Raw genomic sequence first — 18565 nt, forward strand, 5'->3', positions numbered from 1 at the left:
ATTTTGGCTGCACTTCACATCCAAGCAATAAAGTAATGTTATCACAAAGAAACCATCATAAAATAATGGCGACATGCATGACACTGCCAGCTTTTAACCTTCTTTCACCATTCAACATAATCAGCATCTGCGTGTGCGTGCGTGTGGGGTTTATTTATTCATTGTTTGTCACTGTGGCTTAAGTAAGTGGGACAAATCTTGCATGCAATGGGCAGCCCCAATCACTGCCAGCTTGTAAAATCTCTGAGGAGAGAACAGATACAAAAGACTTCATTCACTTGTTTCTCTCAGAATGGGTTGTGTGGGGAAATGAGGAAACACAGGAGAACGGTTCTCTTTAAATGATGCATAAGCCTCGCGAGAACACATCATTTGTCTTCATCCTAGAAAGAGTCACAATACCGAGATGAGAAACAGACACATTTAGCCCATATTCCCAAAATACGATGAAGTGCTGACCTTGTGGTTTGAATAACATCAGATATGGTCTCAGAATCTGAGCCTTACTAATGCTTGAGGGTTAGTCTGACCAAAATCGTACCTCACAGTACAAGTAATTTTATATCCCAGTTACAGGATATATCATGATTCATGATACATTACTTTTTTCTGGAAAGTTAACAACACAATAATTTTTTTAATCTGTACAAAGGTTTAAATTGGTATAAATTGTATAGCACAACTGCAGTGGTTGACATATTTCTACTGTTGCATGGAATAACATTGTAATAACACCCTACTAAAGCTTAATGTACTGAAAAACAACACTGACCAAGAAACAATGTCATGTTATGCTTGGAAAATGTGGCCCCAGATGTCTGTAGCATTTAAGTCCTGTAGCATGCTCCATCAAAGACAAAATTATGAGTTTCCAAACACAGAAAGCCCTTTCACCAGTGAAGAGCGAGAGAAATTGCTTTGGTTTTGCTCCTTTATCTGAGTGCTTTGTAACTTACAATATTTTTCGCCCTTTCTAACATACACAGGAAGAATGACTGAATTATATAAAGACCAGCAAAACCATTGATTTGTTTGTTTGGCTTGCATAATATTAGAGAGGAGAAGTTGATTCTGGCCAAGCAAATCTTAGCTTCATTTGTCATGTCGCTTACAGAAATGACTTGACCGAATCAATGAAGCCACCAACAAGCAAGGTCATCACCATGCCTGAATAATGGACATACTATCATGTTCCCTGCATAAACATGCACTTTTAGACTATTTTCCAAAATCTAATGTGGTAATATAAAATATAATAAAGTGTCCTTGGGCAAGACCCTGAACCCTAAGTTAATCCCAATGGCAGGTTAGTGCCTTGCATGGCAGCTCTGCCACCACTGGTGTGTGAATGTGTGTGTGAATGGGTGAGAGACACAGTGTAAAGCGCTTTGGTAACCGCTAAGGTAACTATATATGTGCTGACCATTTAATGTGCTCTATTGCTGTCTACCGCCTAGATATGCAGCTATACTCTAAGGGGCAGTTCACAATAAAACGTTTTTGCATTCATCTACATGGTTTTACTTTTTTCCCATGTAAGCATGCTCTAGATCAGGGGTGGGGAACCCTGCTCCTGGAGTGCCACTGTCCTGCAGAGTTTAGCTCCAACCCTAAACAAACTCACCTACACTTAAACTTTTCAAGTAATCAAGACCATGATTAGTTTCCTTGGGTTTGTCTGGATGTCTAGATGGACGTCTTTGACAGTTGCACCGTCTCTTTCAGTGTTATATTAATTGTCAAATATTTTGTCCAAGATTTCTTTGGATAAAAATATGTGTAGTACATCAAAAGGTTCTGTCTGTTTTCCCAGAAGAGAAAGACTGTAACTTTTTAACAAATATATCTGGCCATGGCGGAGTGGAGAATTGTCCAGAGGCCTAGATGTACCGGGAGGCCAAGGAGGAGCCAGAGACGAACCCAGAGACCAAGGCAATGTCCGAGTCGCTGAGGAGCAGGTGAGGTCAGTAGCGGCCACAGAGGACTGGACAGACTGGTCAATAGTTGTTGGGGACAGGACTGAGTAAGTAGCACCCACTGGGGGCTGAACAGACTGAGCAACAGACTGGTAGCTTGTGTCTGATGGGTGCTGGTTACTAGGCTGAGCATCAGACTGATGGCTGGTTACTGGGCTGAGCAACAGACTGATGGCTGGTTACTGGGCTGAGCAACAGACTGATGGCTGGTTACTGGGCTGAGCAACAGACTTGTGGCTGGTGTCTGACAGATGCTGGTTACTGGACTGATCAACATACTAGTGTCTGGTGTCTGACAGATGCTGGTTACTGGACTGAGCAACAGACTTGTGGCTGGCGTCTGACAGATGCTGGTTACTGGACTGATCAACATACTAGTGTCTGGTGTCTGACAGATGCTGGTTACTGGAATGAGCAACAGACTGGTCACTGGTGTCTGATGGGTGATGGGTGCTGGGTGCTGGCCACTGGACTGAGCAAAGGGCTGGTTGATGGCTGCTATGAACGCGACAGGATAGTCGATGGTCACAAGGGACTGAAAAGGCTCCTCGAAGGTCACTGGGGGCTGGACGGGCTTGGCGTTTTTTTTAGAAACCGTTTCTAGTTAACATAAACTTTTAAAAATGCATCTCGAGACACCTGCTTTCTGTTCTACTCGATGAGCCGAGTTTAGCTTTTTGTGTGAATGGCCCCTTTGAAGCCAGCATAATGATGCATTTATCTTTTCCAAAAGCCTTTGCATCAAGAGAAGGCTCTCAATCCCTCTCAATACTGTCTATATAGGGAGCTCCTTAAATTTTGGAAAAGAGAGTTTGATTGTCATTTGAACTTGAATAGTTCAGAACAAGAGAAAGTATTTGTTCTTAAACTCAGAACTGCATTCCTGTGACCGTACAAGATTGGAAAGTTTGGATTAATAGTCATACAGGCTCCATCGAATTGAGTTATAGGCATCTATTGTATTCTGTTTCATTCTCACATGCACACCAAGTCATTTCAGAGGTTTGATCGAAGTTTTGGCACCTTTGGAATAGCTTCTTTGAAAAATCTAACAGGGAAATCACACATTTCATCCCCTTCAATAGTCAAGCAGAAAACTAATTCCACACTCTGAAATTAAGATTGTCAATGCACACATGAATATTGAATAATTTTCCCAGAGGAATGGACTAGGAACTATCTGTTCATGTAAATACAGCATTTTAAAGGAAGATTAAAAAACAAACACAAAGGGATGTCTGTACATTCGTCTGCATATAATTAGGCAAACACATAAATATGTAACATTTGAGTTGAAATTATTGAATACTTGTAGAATCATGTTGCTATAACTACATTATTTGCTAAATAATTTTTTCGTGGCTTGTTAGAGGCACTTAGAGGACATTAGAGGCACTACAACAACAATAACATTTATTCACTTTCCCACAAATCACAAGGAAAATTGCAGATCATCAGTTCATAAACACTAACCTTTCACCCTGTTCCTCACAATGCAATCTAATGACATCAAAACTCTTTTAATATAGTGCATGAATGTAAGTTTATTCATTTTAATGTTTGCATTATGTAGCCAACTACGTTTATAAGATTGTTCAAATGCAAATGGTACGAGTCCTGAAGAGCTGACAGCGAGTTGACACATACAGTAATTAGAAAGTGTCAAAATGGCACCACAAAATTAAATGGTTGCTTCAGCAATAGCATTTTTCATCTCACATTTATGTTTTATGACACTGTCGTTTAGGTTCAGGTTTAGGGTAGGGAGGTAGGTTTTGTTCATTTAAAACTAAATAGAGCATTAACCTTAAAAACCTTCTGTCTGGGTCAAATATACAATTTAGCAGTCATAATACAAACATATTTTACTTCAGAATGTTGCAATTGACCCATGCGAATCAAGTATTCCACAGAGCCAGAGCATAATCAGGTAAAATGCTCACCATATTGTTGGTGGATCGGAACCCTCCACTTCTAAAGAGTCGAGCTTGCTGTCCATCTGGAATTCAGAGAAGACCAGTGAGATGGTATCTCCTGGATCAGCAAGGATGGTCCATGTACATTCTCCACTGCTCTGATAGTCCTTCTGAAAGTCTGGACTGGAGATAATACCACTTGACCCTCGGAATGTTCCACCACACGTGTCTTCAGCTGTTGGCCAAAACAAAAGAAAGTATTAAAACATATTGTACCTGTATTGTATCTAACAGCACAGTAGCTGGCCGCTACATAGTGATCTTGCAGATTTCAACTTTTGACTATATAGTGTCTGGTCCACTGTACACCTAATTCTGTCCAAGAACCATTGAAGGGGTCATCTGATTGGCATGCAAATCAACCAAGAACAGTTCATTTTTGGGGTGGGTATAACTATAACAGATGATTCCACACTAACTGGTTTGCATCATGATTTATACCAACGATTTTCCTAATTATATCAAAACATTTATTTAACATTTCCTTATCATAGTCACTTCACTTGCTTACTGGCTGTGTTAATGCACAATTCTTTGTAAAGAAACAATATTACTACTATTAGGAAAAGTGCTTTAAAAATAAAACTGTCCAACTTAGACTTAAGGGAAAACTGGCAATTTGTGTAATTGATTATTCTTTATTCATTTATTTATAAATACAAAACGATATGTATTTTTTCCCCCTTTTCTCCCCAATTTGGAATGCCCAATTGCCAATGTGCTCTAAGTCCTTATGGTGGCGTAGTGACTTGCCTAAATCCAGGTGGCGGAGGACGTATATCTCTGCGTCTGAGACCGTCAATCAACTCATTTTATCACGTGGCTTGTTACCGCGGAGACCTAGCGCATGTGGAGGCTTCACGCTATTCTCTGCGGCATCCATGCACAACTCACCACGTGCCCCACCGATAGCGAGAACAACACATTATAGTGACCATGAGGAGCCTCATGTTACTCTACCCTCCCTAGCAACTGGGCCAATTTGGTTGCTTAGGAGACCTGGCTGGAGTTACTCAGCACCCCGTGGATTCGAACTTGTGACTCTAGGGGTGTTAGTCAGCATCAATACTCGCTGAGCTACCCAGGCCCCCCAGGAAGAAATTGAAATTAAACAAACACATTTTCATTACTCCAAAACTAACTAAAGTAAAAAACAATACTATGCATAATAACATTTGAAACCTTTTCCAAAAGCCTTTGAATCAAGAGAAGGCTCTCGAGCACTTAAAATGTTGCTTACATATGTAGTTCATTATATTTGAACTTGAACAGTTCAGAACAAGAAAGAGTATTTTTTCTTAAACTTGCAATTGTTTCCTGCAACAGTACAAGACTGGAGAGTTTGGATTTACAGTCATACAGGCTAAATCATATCCAGTTATAGGCATGTATTGTATTCAGTTTCATTCTCACAAGCTCACATGGAAGTTTTGGCACATTTGGTATAGCTTCATTGGTCAATCTAACAGAGAAATCACACATTTCATCCCCTTCAATAGTCAAACAGAAAACTAATACCACTCTCTGAAATTAAGAAATTGAATAGCATTAACAATTATCAATGCACACATGAATATTGAATGATTTTCCAGAGGAATGGAAACAGCAAAACTTGAGGTTACAGTGAGGCACTTACAATGGAAGTAAATGGGGGCCAATTTTTGCACATTAAAATACTCACTTTTTCAAGAGTATAGTCATAAGACATAAACAATATGCGTGTAAACATGATTTTAGTGATAAAATCACTTAATAACCTTTTCTGTGCGAAGTTATAGACAATTTTACAGCTTTGTTGCCATGACGATGTTATTTCAACAAACCCAGAAACTCCAAAATGACTGAATAAAAGACCTCCAACAAACTGGCTCCATTCACTTCCATTGTAAGTGCCTCACTGTAAACTTGATTTTAGCTTTTTTAAAAGACAAGGAGGAATGAGTGAAAATACTTTCTTGTGGGAATCAACATTACGCCATGAACGCTGTCAACTGAGCTAAACTTGTATTGGACCTGGAATATATTTAACTGATACAGCATCAACTTTGGAAGCAATAAAATACTAACATCCTGTCTATTGACGCAACGCAACGCAATGGCTTGAGGCTGTCAACATGTCAACATTCTAAACCATTTAATTTGTGTAGGAGTGCCAGCGCGAGCAGTGCAAAATGGAATGGGACACCCATTTATTATCAGTGTGAGGGATTGCGCTGCAATAGACACTTCCAGTGTAGACAGCATCATTATTATAATGGGATTCTTTTACTTCCGATGCGATGCAATGTGAAAAATAAAACCTAACTAAACTGACTGAAAAACAGTAAAAAAATAGAAATTTTAACAAAACTAGCAGAGATAGATTGAAAACTAATAAAAACTAAACTGCAATGACTAACTGAAAATAAAAATGTAACTTTTGCAAAGCTATGAGAGATTAAAGGTGCCATTTTGCTAACTTTTGCTAGACTTGAATTAGACCAGCCCCATTCCTGCAACCACACATCCTCTCTCCAAAAAACAACTTTTGAAAATCCTTTCAGCTAATCTAATGTCAGCTAGCCTGAACTTTCAAAAATGATTGACAGTTTCTGTTTTGTTAAAAACATGCTGTTTTACCATTTAGAGTAATTTCTCAGGACACATCTGTCAAATAGGAATACTGTATTTGTATGGTGTGTTCCCAAAATAATGTTTTCTATAAAATAAAGCACATTTAGTGTCAAGATTGTTGACTCGAAGTTGCTGCAAACATTATGATTATGACAGATTATGAGCATCACACAGCTAGGGTGAAGCGCCTTCAAAACAAATTAGTTTTCCCTGACAAAACAACAAACAATGATAAGAGCAATTATTGTACATTGGGCTTATTGCACTAATTGCTAGTTGTGTTCTGAAGAACAGCATGATTGTTTTAATGAGTATTATTTGGGTTTTGTAAGCATTTATTTCTCAAAAACAAAATAAAATCAATGCTGCCCAAGTCTAGCTTGAAAAGAGACAAAGTGTCAGTTAATTAATCTAATTAGCACAGGACCTGACGAAAGTGTCTCATCCAAACACTTCTCCAAAATACACTCGCCTAATGAGCTTTATAATGTCAAAAACTCTGCTTTAAGGTTTAAATAATCATAAACAAGACATCGGCTAATGCATTGCTAAACATCAAACGCATTTTAAGTATGCAACAAATGCATTTGGTTTTGGAATGCATGGAAACAGCACAACTTAAAATTAAAAGTTTGCTCCAAAAATTGGAATTATGTCCCCTCCAACGAAGCTCTGAAATATGCCAACCTGATCCCACGACAAGCAGTAATAATAGTAAGAGATGGCGAAATTGTAAGAAATCGTACGAGTTGGCTCATGCAAAATCTGTTTACTCCCAGAGAAAAAAAATTGCGCAACAAGAACAATGTGATTACATTTTGTTTTCTACGTTTATCCTCTAGCCCAAAACCTAAACCTAATTATTAAAGTGTTGAAATGGAGGTTGGCTAAAATTTTATCCCTGTATTGTATCGATTTATAATTCTGTTTGCTAATCTAAAAGTCATTCATTTTTAGGTACGTCTAAAATTCATACCCTTTGTCGTACAAATATCTTACAATTTTGTCATCTACTACAAATTCTTACAAGTTGTCATGAGACTATTGAACATGGCTTGCAATCATGGTCAGATTATAAAAAACGTCAAGGTTACTGTTGTAACCTGCATTCCCTGAGGGAAGGAACGAGACGTTGTGTCGAATGAAGTGACACAAGGGGTCTTCCTGGGACAACAAATGTACCTCTGAACCTGAGAAAAGGCCAATGTCAAGTTGGTAGACAGAATTTGCATGCCCCGCCCCGGACATACGGGTATAAAGGGAAGCGAGTGCAAGTCAGGATTTTGCACCGAGGAGCAGAAATAAGGTACAGCCGTTTACAGTTTTAGGTCTAGTGCTGTGGCAGGAGGGGCACAACATCTTGTTCCTTCCCTCGGGGAACAGAGGTTACAACAGTAACCATGACGTTCCCCTTCTGTCACTCACTCGACGTTGTGTTGTATGAAGTGACACAAGGGGTCCAGTATAAAAATGCCATGCACTGACCGTGTTATGTGAACTGCCGAGACAGGTGCAAGCAGGCTACTGCATGCTAGAGGCAACTGTGTCAGCTGCACGTAGCCCTCCCCAATGCCCCCAAAGAGGGGTCACATACAGAACTTAGGTTCCCCGCACCCCTGAGGGGGGGAACAGGCGCTACATGACTAGCCTGGGAGCAAGCCGGGCAGCCGTGCCTTTTCTCTCACTATGTCTCTCACATAGGACGTGAAGCGTCCTTAACACTATGAAATGCGTCGGGGAAGGCGGTCTTTCCCGGTCCTATTCTTTCAGGGGGAAAAGACCCTGCAGAAACCACATCCTGTCCAGTCTAGGGGGAAGTAACATGTGGCAAATACACCACGAAGGTTGTGAAGCCGTACGTGGGAAATGGCACAGTGGTAGGTCCAGCCTAATGAGGGAGGACATTACAAGCACGGCGACTGGGGCAACGGGGCTGCCCAAGGGAAACGCGAGTCCGCCGACAGGGGGACCGTACCACAGGAAATACATCACGGGGAGTTTGCCTGAAAAGGGAACAAAGCCCATGGAGCCCAACCCCAGTACATAGCACCTACGACTTGTAGTGGGTCTGGCCGCGAATTGCTCCGCTGAATTCGCCGGGGCAGCTTGCTTGCAGGCTCACGGCCTGGTCCCTGAAGGGGGTCGTAGGAACCTTGGGCATGTAGCCCGGTCGCGGCCTCAGGATAATGTGAGAATGTGCCAGCCCGAACTCCAGGCAGATGACGCTGACAGACAACGCATGCAGGTCCCCAACCCTCTTGATGGAGGCTAACGCGATCAGGTGGGCTGCCTTCAGGGAGGGCCTTGAGCTCAACTGAATCAAGCGGCTCGAAGGGGGGTCTATGAAGGCCCGAGAGGACCACAGAGAGATCCCAGGAGGGGAACAGGCTAGACCGGGGAGGGTTCAGTCTTTGGGCGCCTTTCAGGAAACTGATAAACAAGTCGTGCTTACCTAGGGACTTGCCATCTACTGCGTCGTGGTGGGCTGCAATAGCAGCTACATACACCTTCAAGGTGGAGGGGGACAGCCTCCCCTCCAACCTCTCTTGTAGGAATGAAAGCACTAACTGAACTGCGCACCTCTGCGAGTCTTCGGCTCGAGAAGAACACCAATTCGTGAACAAGCGCCACTTTCGGGCGTAAAGTTGCCTGGTGGATGGAGCTCTGGCTTGGTTGATCATGTCTACGACTGCAGGTGGTAAATCCACTAGATCTTCCGCGTCCCGTCCAGGGGCCAGACGTGGAGGTTCCAGAGGTCTGGGTGCAGGTGCCAGAGGGTGCCCCATCCCTGAGAAAGAAGGTCCTTCCTCAGGGGAATTTTCCAGGGAGGTGCTGTCACGAGGAGCGTAAGATCCAAGAACCAGGCCCGGGTGGGCCAGTAAGGGGCCAACAGAATGACCTGTTCCTCGTCCTCCCTGAGGGGCCAGCTGTGTGCCAGCACGTCTGTCCCAAGAGGAGCTCCTGTCAGGGAGTACCAGAGCAGGCAGTGGGAGTTGTCTTGGGAGGCAAAAAGATCTATCTGTGCCTTGCCGATTTGGTCCCATGTCAGTTGGACCACTTGGGGGTGGAGCCTCCACTCTCCGCTGGGCGAAACCTGCCACGACAGAGTGTCCGCCGCATTCTCCAGAATGGAGACGTGGAAGTACACGTCCTTCAGGTATACCGACGCAAACCAATATAGCTGTCGAACATGGGTAAGAATCTGTTTCTGCGTGAGCACAACCGTTCGGCTCCGAAGAAAAATTCTGACTGGCACTCGCTGCCCCACTTCCCTTTATAACTGTTTGTCTGGGGCAGGGCATGCAAATTCTGTCTGCCAACTTGACATTCCCCTTTTCTCAGGTTCAGAGTTACGTTTGATGTCCCAGGAAGACCCCTTGTGTCACTTCATTCGACACAACATCGAGTGAGTGACAGAAGGGGAATGCCAGTTTGAATTTGCAGAATGGAGAAGGAAATTGAAAAAAGATGGGAAAACATACTTCAAAAATCTTCCAATTATTCCACAGAAAAAAAAACATTCTGTATGTCTACAACTATATCTTTAAAGGTTTAAAGACAAGTTTTGACAAAAAACAAACGATGAAAAAAACAAAAAACAGATGGCATAGTAGATTCTTTCCGTACTGTATGGTTCAAGAGGAAGTGAGTTTCATTCCTATAATTTTATAATTTTTATAATTTAAGCACATTGTACAAGTGCAGATCTTTTTATTTTCATTGCTCTGGACAGCGGATGCATTTGAGTATCCCGATGCTTCAAAGCAGCAGAGCATTAACTACTAAAAGTTTCTGAAAGCCTCAGCTTCATACATATCTATTCATGTCTGCTGGCAATCCATGTTCTCAAAGCTGCAAATTGCCTTATATGTCTACATTTCTGCCCAAAAAAAGCTATTTTGGGCAAACTCATGCTTTATCACAGGACTCTCCCGACAGCTCATGCGAGGAGGGAATAATAAATGATTTTGAGCCACATGAGGGTCCAAACCTGCACCTGTTCAAAACCAAGTGAGCTTTCTTGCTGTATACATCCTAGGCAGACACCATCTAAGGAAGTATCCTAACAAAAAAGGAATCTTACAAGAGACAAATTTAGAATGCTATACATAGACATCAACTCTGTGTCTTCCATAAATAGCCTTTCTTACGTAATTTCAATTGGTTCCTCACACAAAGCATATATATATAAGTTGTAAGGACTAGCTTTATGGTGCTTTTATAGCGTCTTCAATTCATTTTGGAGCTTGAGACTTGGTCACTTTGAACTGACATGGCCATAACGTGTGAAGATTTGTAAATTATCTTGTGTGTTCCACAGACAGAATAACCGCATACAGTATGGGTTTGGAATAAAAAAAAAGGGTGAATAAAAAATGACATTTTAATAATGACTATATGTGTTTTTGAGTGAACTATACCTAGTAATAGGAAAAAAATTACCCTGTTAGTTAAGTGAAATTAGTTCGGAGTAGGGCAATCTCATGAAAACGTAACAGACAGAACAGTCTCTTCTCAGTTCGGACGATTCATCACAGGCTCAGCTATCTTTGGATATTAACATGCATTGAACCCCAATACAGTATGTTTTATTAATCTTGTGCAACCCAGTGTCCACATGTGTTTACGCTGTATTTTGGCTTCGCTAAACACAACGCATAATTTAAATGAATTAAAAACGACTGAATAATGTTCACACGAATCTCATTTAAGTGTTAAACATCTGGCGCACCGAGCCATGTGACATAACAGCATGACTTTGATTTACAGGAAGCGCTACTACAAGCGCAGTTCCAACAAAAGTGCCTCTGGTAAGAAACCCCTTTAAGTTTTTTGATTGTAAAGAGTAGCGTCTCTAGTTTTGTTTGATATGCCGCTTTAAAAAATCTGATGATTTTTCGCATGTCAGCGTGCTGATAAACAGGATGTCCACGCATGTTCAAATTAGGACTGTGGTCTCTTAAAAGTAAAAAAAAAAAAAAAAACGTTTGTTATTTTGCATATATTTCAACATTAACACATCTGTGGGTCAATTCGCTTAATTTTTATATAAATGTTGTTATTGTTTACAATACGGTTCTATTCATAAACATTAGTAAATGGATTCCTATACTGTATATTTTCAGTGGATTTTCACATTGATAATAAATTTATTCATGCAAAAGCTGAAACATTTTGCTTTCAGAGGCTTTGTATGAGTTAGGATGAAAATAATGTGCATTTTGAACTTTTCTGAGAACAGTGCAGACAGACAGCACACTGGAGGTTAAGTCATTCACTTAATAGGGAGCAAGGGTGCATCCTATAGCATTTTCTCCTAAAATCTGACCAAAAGTTTGTTTCAAGCTGCCAGTTTGGAGCAGTCAACATGTTTGGCAGACATGGGACAATGATAATCAGTACATAGATTCAGAATTTTATAATGCAAAATTTGATTTCAACATGGTTGGCAGTGATTTGATGATGCTGGCCATTACTTTTAATCAGAATTGTTTATTCAGCTTTATAGAAAATCGGCTTTAATGTCTGTAATGTCTCATAAACACGAATTACCAACACTCTTGGAAAAATCTGATATTTTAGCTTGGAATTAATTCAAATTTCCCAACGTAGTCCCGCTGTCCACATACTGTATGCGGACATCAACTTTTAGAAAAACGATTTGCTCTAGAATTTATTTATTTATTTGCTTTTTTATTAGGTGCTACTAGTAACTAATCAAAAAGGGAAATGGAAAATGCACACAGCAGTCACACAGAGGTCTCAGGAGGTTTATATACTTATAAATAATTTCATTTAGTATTATAATATTACCATATCAATATTTTAGATCCCTTAACACAACCCCATGTCTAAACCTTACCAATTATCAAAAATATAAAACATGCAACAGACAGGTACATTTAGTCACAACAATTTTAGTTACATTACACTATTTTATCCTCCTGAGACCTGATCGTGACTGCTTTGTGCATTTTCATTTCCATTTTGGCTTTAATTTAGTAGCCCCAAATAAACATTCAAAAAAATACAATAAAATAAATAAAATAAGAGCAAATAGTTTTCCTAAATCTGATGTCCTCATTTGTGGACAGCTGGACTAAGTTGTGAAATTTTAAATACTACCAAGATATAGAAAGTCTGATTTTTATTTTTATTTTTTCATTTTGTTTATGTTTCCAGCAGTGTTGGTTCTTCATGTTTTTGAGACATTGCAGACATCGATCAGCAGGTTTTTGTGTGTTTTTCTACTTTGGCAACAAAATTTCAGAGCCAGAGCCAGTTCTGAAGCATTTTACAAATCAAAAATTTGCATAATTAAATTTGATTCAAAGTAATGGCCAGCAACATCCAATTATTGCCGACCATGTTAAAATAAACTTTTGTATTATAAATTCTGAATCTATGTACTGATTACCATTGTCTCATGTCTGCTAAACATGTTGAGTGGCCCAGACATCATCTGCAGCCTGAAACTGAATGTTTTGTTGTGCTTATAGGAGTGAATGCACTTGGCTGCATAGGAAAGCTATAGGATACTCCCTCGCTCCATATTTACTGAATGACTTAACCTCCACTGTGCTGTCGGTGTGCACTAGTCTCAGAACAGTTCTAAATGCACATTATATCTATCCTAACCTCATTTAAAGCCTCTAAAAGCTAAATTTTTCAGCTACTGGAAGAGCACATAGATTTTCATTGTGATAATGCACAGTAAGTTTCTAAGGAAAAACAGCCCTATAATCCACGTCCGTGGTCACCGTGTTTACCAGCATGCCATTTTGCAATAAATCGCTCAAATTGTCAAAATGGCATAAAGGGTGAAACTAGAGACTCAAATCTTTTGACTCAAACAGGTTTCAATGTAAAAACGTAATGAGGTTCCTTCCCAAATTAATTTTTGTTAGTGTTTCTCCCAAAGACAAACTCTGCTGAGATCTGCACCATGTTTTTTTTGCCATATGACTCAGTCTGTCAAAAGTTTAACCCTTTAATGACAGCGCAGAGTCTTCTGAACTGAGATCAGTCGGTTCAAATGAAATTAAATTATGCATAGCGTATAGCAAAGACAAAACACACAGCCAGCGCATGGGGACGTGGGTTGCACAAGGATAGATATTTTTGAGTAACAAACCAAACCTCTATGCCTAAACCGAACCAATTCTCAACAATATGGTAAATGGTCTGCACTTAAATAGCGCTTTTTTAACCTTAGAGGTAACCAAAGCTCTTTACACTGTGTCCCAATTACCCATTCAAACACACTCATACACCAATGGCGGTATAGCTGCCATGCAAGGTGCTACCATTGGGAGCAACTTGGGGTTTAGTGTATTGCCCAAGGACACTTCGGCATGTGGAGTCATGTGGGCCGGGAATCGAACCGCCAACCCTGCGATTAGCAGCCGACCCACTCTACCACCTGAGCCACAGCTGCCCAATAAAAGACATAACAAGCAGATACATGCACAGTCACAATAATTTATATATAGCAAGATAAAAGCATTCCAAATTACTGTATTCGTAGACTTAATAAACCATACAATTGTGAGCAATGAGCACAATGTTTTGGTGGTGCAGGCAAAAATCGTCCCAGTGAAGCTTTGCCATTAGGGACAGTTCTGTAAACATGTGTTTGTTTAGCAGATGCCTTTTGTTGAGATAGTTTGTTATCCGATCCACTGTCATTCAGACATTTTAAGAGTGACTTAAATGTCCAAATACTTAGTAAGGCCACACACACCAATTACGTCAGATCATGAATATATTTTGACTTTAAATCAAAACTAAATTTAGACTTATTAGCATTACAAGCCTGCAGCATTTCTGTGCTGAAATAATATGAATACAAATAGCTTAAACAAAAGCTTTTCTTGGTGAGCAACGATGACTGATGGCATGCAGCCTGTGTTTAAACTCTTTCTGGTTTTTTTCCCCAACACCCAATTATGCAAATCTGATCTAAGCTGAAAACAATGTCAGGTAATTAGCATTATTATTAGAAGAACACAGAGTTCAGGTACAAATTTAATATACCAGAACAATGTGTCAAAATCATGATTGCAGCTGAGAAGGCTGTACATTTTCTGGCTGCTGATGAATCATACACCTGTGACACACTTATAGATCACATATAGAAATCAATAATCACAATATATGAGATTCTTTGCCAGCGGGTACTTTATCTTCCCTAAATACACTGTCTTGTAACTGGAGCAGACAAATAACTTTGGAGGAAATGGTTACAGACTTCCTGCTGGAGGATTTGATTGGGGTGTGTTCGCTGCCCTATTCGCGGGGCCATTTTGTGGTCCATTCTGCATAACAAGGCAGCTCATTTTAGCTAAATGAGGCCCATTCGCGGCACGTTACACAGTCGATACATGGGCCCGCTCGGTTCTCCCGATGGCCAGTGCGCCCTGATCGGCCCCAAAGTGCATCGGCCCACCTAGAAAATGCCAGGCATTATTGTATTTTAAATACATAATATGTACTCTATATACTGCATATGATTATACAATATGCAGTATTTCACTTTCAATTGCAATGCTGTCCATTAAACAAATTATATTTTCACAGAAATTTGCAAAGACTTTTGTGCTTCTATGTGTATTTGTTTTCTAATCCAGCATATGCTAAACTACAATGAGAAAAAAAATTAAATAGAATGCCATTACACAAATGTAAAACTGAACTTAATCTTCAGCACTTTGAGTTATAATATCCATTTGCATGGAACACAAGCATATAAGATGTGCTACCACTGTGCCTCTTGTAACTTATTGCTTTAAATATATATCCATACTATTCTCCTTAAAGCACCCTAACTATTTATCTGATTCGTGCCAATATTTGTGCGTAGCTAGAGCCACACCAGCTCGTTTTGTGTGCACTTTGGTGCAGGCACTGTGACTGGAAGCCTCTGGGTCCTGATTTTAGAAACCTTTGAAATTATAATGTGCTTGCCATTATACATTACATTTCATTTTTCATCATACATGGCTGGAACATATCTATGAGAAAAACAGCGCTTCATTGAAGATGTTTTTTGATGTACTCAATTTTGGAACTGGAAGCTAAATGAGCAAGGAGGTGGGGAAAGATGAGATAAGTTTGCTTTACTAAACTGTAACAGCAAGGCAAACATCTTGACATGTTCTTCAGGGTTTTGCTCACATCAGGAATAAATAGTGTGAAATTCCATGGGGGCCATTTAAAACTCCTCCTGCACAAATCTGAGACTGTCCTCATAGAGTTTATATGGACAGACAACACAGTTGTTGGAAACATGTGTCTGACAGCCAGTCAATGACAGAATCTGTTTGCTTGAGAAGAATACTAAAGCTTTCCAGAGTGTGTACCCTATTGATTCTGAGATATCTCCAGTAGGTTCAATGCTGGCTCTATTTTTTCTGTTTCATTACAAAAATGTAGAGTTCTGGCAAACTTGCCACAATATTGCCACTCCCTATTATGTTCATATGCAAATAAGCTTGTGATTTGCCGCAAATTATTGCAAGAAGTTTGCAGCTCTTTGTGGCAGGGTGGAGGGCGGGGCCGGGTCATGATTATACACACCCCGTCCCTTATCAGGCTAATTAAGCCTCCAAGAGGGATAAAGGCCGAGTGTGGGTGGTGGTGCAGAAGACAGAGTTAGTTTACGGACATGTCCGTCATATGTGTGTTTTGTCTTTTGTTTAAGTTTATTCAAATATTATTTATATTGCCAAGCCGGTTCTCGCCTCCTCCTTTCCATTGAATGTTACACTGGTGCCGAAATCCGGGAAGGAGGAGGGATGCCCGTAGCGGAGGCCTCAACACCGCTGTCCACCTGGGGGAGTGCCGCTGCATTCCGCCGGGGGAGGGAGTAGCCCAACCGTCTGGACACTGTGAATGGCCGCCGTCTGCGAGGCGAGTGGGGACTGGACTCCCCGACCTCCTGGAGAGATGGAGCTGCCGCCAGGGGCGGAGGAGTGCCCTGCCATCCCCCAGAAACACGGAGGGGTCGACAGAAGACCGCCGTCCACGAGGCGAGGAGGGAAGTGACTCCCCGACTGCCTTTATACCTCTCGGAGGCTTGATTAGCCTGATAAGGGACCAAGTGTGTATAATCATGAACCACCCTCACCCTCCGCCCTGCCACACTCTTCAACAGTACTAAGATAGCACACATACTCCGAGATTCATGTTTTAGATATTTTCATTTGGAAAAGCATTGCATTTTAATTAACATCTGCTAGACATCTTAAAAAGATCTGATTTACAAACATTCATTCAATTCATTCAAGAAACATCTCAAAAACATCTGCTGAATGTCTACTTGGACATGTCTTATTGAAGTATTGCAGATTCCAAACAACAACAACAAAAAAAGTCTTCTAGGTGTAAACACACACATCAAATAGTTTCAAATAGACGTCTAGGTGATGTACGTGTGCTACTGTAAACCTGCAGCACCATGGACAATTTGGCAACAATGGACAATTTGCTGCTACTGGCAAACACTTATCTGGCAAACCTTTGGCAACAACAAAGAGTTTGTTGTTGCCTTTTGAAAATAATGAGGGGACAAGTTTGCCACAGGGATTTGCCAGAACTCTCGATTTTCGCAAGGGTTCCGAATCACACGGACACACTCCTTTATGAATCACATAAACTTTTGACCAATTTTCATGTGTTATATTTTATATTTAAAAAAAACATGAATTGAACATCTGAATAGACTTTCATCTAGAATATTTGATGATGCAGGGCTATTGTCAGCTACTGTATAAACACATAAAGGTTTGTTCAATTGCCGTATTTTAATAAAAACCTTCATCTAGACTCTTTGATGATGATAGCATGCTAATCATGCCTAGGGTGACCAGACGTCCCGATAAAACCGAGACAGTCCCGATTTTACGAGCCGTGTCCCGCTTCCCAACGGAGTTAGTCAGGATGCCTTTTGTGCCGATTATCAGGCTTAGCATAATATTTTACGAAAATGATCATTGCTGTGCTTCGTGATTTATCTGTAATGAGAAACTTGTGATGAATAATGAGAGAATCATTCTCGCAATCTCAGAATCAGTGAGGCTTTAAACTTTCCCCTCATCACCCCCTCCAACCTCTGCTGCTGTCTGTCGGCCCATAAGAAAAGTTTACTCACCTGCTAGAAGCCAAAAACCCTGGAGGGAGAGATGATATCAGTGGAACAGCACAGTTCAAGGTAATCAAACAAAAAAAAATTATTCCTTTCTATAATATACATCCTCTGACATACCATCAGAAAAATCGCAACCCTGTATCAACAAGCCATGTGATATCATAAACCCTATTTGGATGAGATTTGTTTTATAAGGGGATGTGGGACAATGTAAATATTACCAGAGATTCTCATTGATTGTAATCTCGTCCAAAACCTGCATATCGGTATTTTTTCCAGACCGTGCGTTCCCGTGGCAATAAATATTGCAGCGTCTTCTATAAAATGCCCTAAAAAAACAACCCAGCTGGGAATTGCGAATTGCCATGCTGGTAAAAAGTTTGTGAATCTGCACTGTCTGTGAGCACGTTCGCTATTGTTGTTTCTGAAGTTCTCCATGTCTGAAGTCTTTGGTCAAAAAAACCAGGAACGAGAGGACGTGCTTCACATCCTCAGATAAAGCAGGCGGTTGCATACGTATATGGGTTCATGCATGTTTTTTATCAGGCCTTTTATGCATTTAAGCATTTTATTATTTAAAGAGAAATAAATGCTGTGTCCCATTTTTTTGTCACGGTCATCTGGTCACCCTAATCATGCTAGCAGGGCAACAGTCAACTACAGTACAGTATAAATCATGAATGTTCAACCAATTTGCATATGCTGTTGTCACGGTCCTGACACTCTGCCAGTCTGATTTTTTTGTCTGACAGGACCGTGGAATTATCGTCCCGTGTCTGTCTTGTGTTTCGCTTTGTGTGGGCGCATGGTTTCGGTTGTATACTCTGCTGCGCGCTCTTCGGTCTGTCTTG

The 18565-nt window shown here is 40.7% G+C and overlaps 1 protein-coding gene across 1 annotated transcript in view; it reads right to left on the reverse strand.

Annotated features, from left to right (window-relative positions):
• LOC127657696 (CUB and sushi domain-containing protein 3-like) overlaps window positions 1-18565 on the reverse strand; it is a 390710-nt gene that overhangs the window by 266016 nt on the left and 106129 nt on the right. The window contains 1 exon segment of the mRNA XM_052146537.1: window positions 3920-4127. Within this exon segment, the coding sequence (XP_052002497.1) occupies window positions 3920-4127 (208 nt within the window).

This window comes from Xyrauchen texanus, chromosome 17 (assembly GCF_025860055.1).
Source record: "Xyrauchen texanus isolate HMW12.3.18 chromosome 17, RBS_HiC_50CHRs, whole genome shotgun sequence".
Taxonomy (NCBI): domain Eukaryota; kingdom Metazoa; phylum Chordata; class Actinopteri; order Cypriniformes; family Catostomidae; genus Xyrauchen; species Xyrauchen texanus.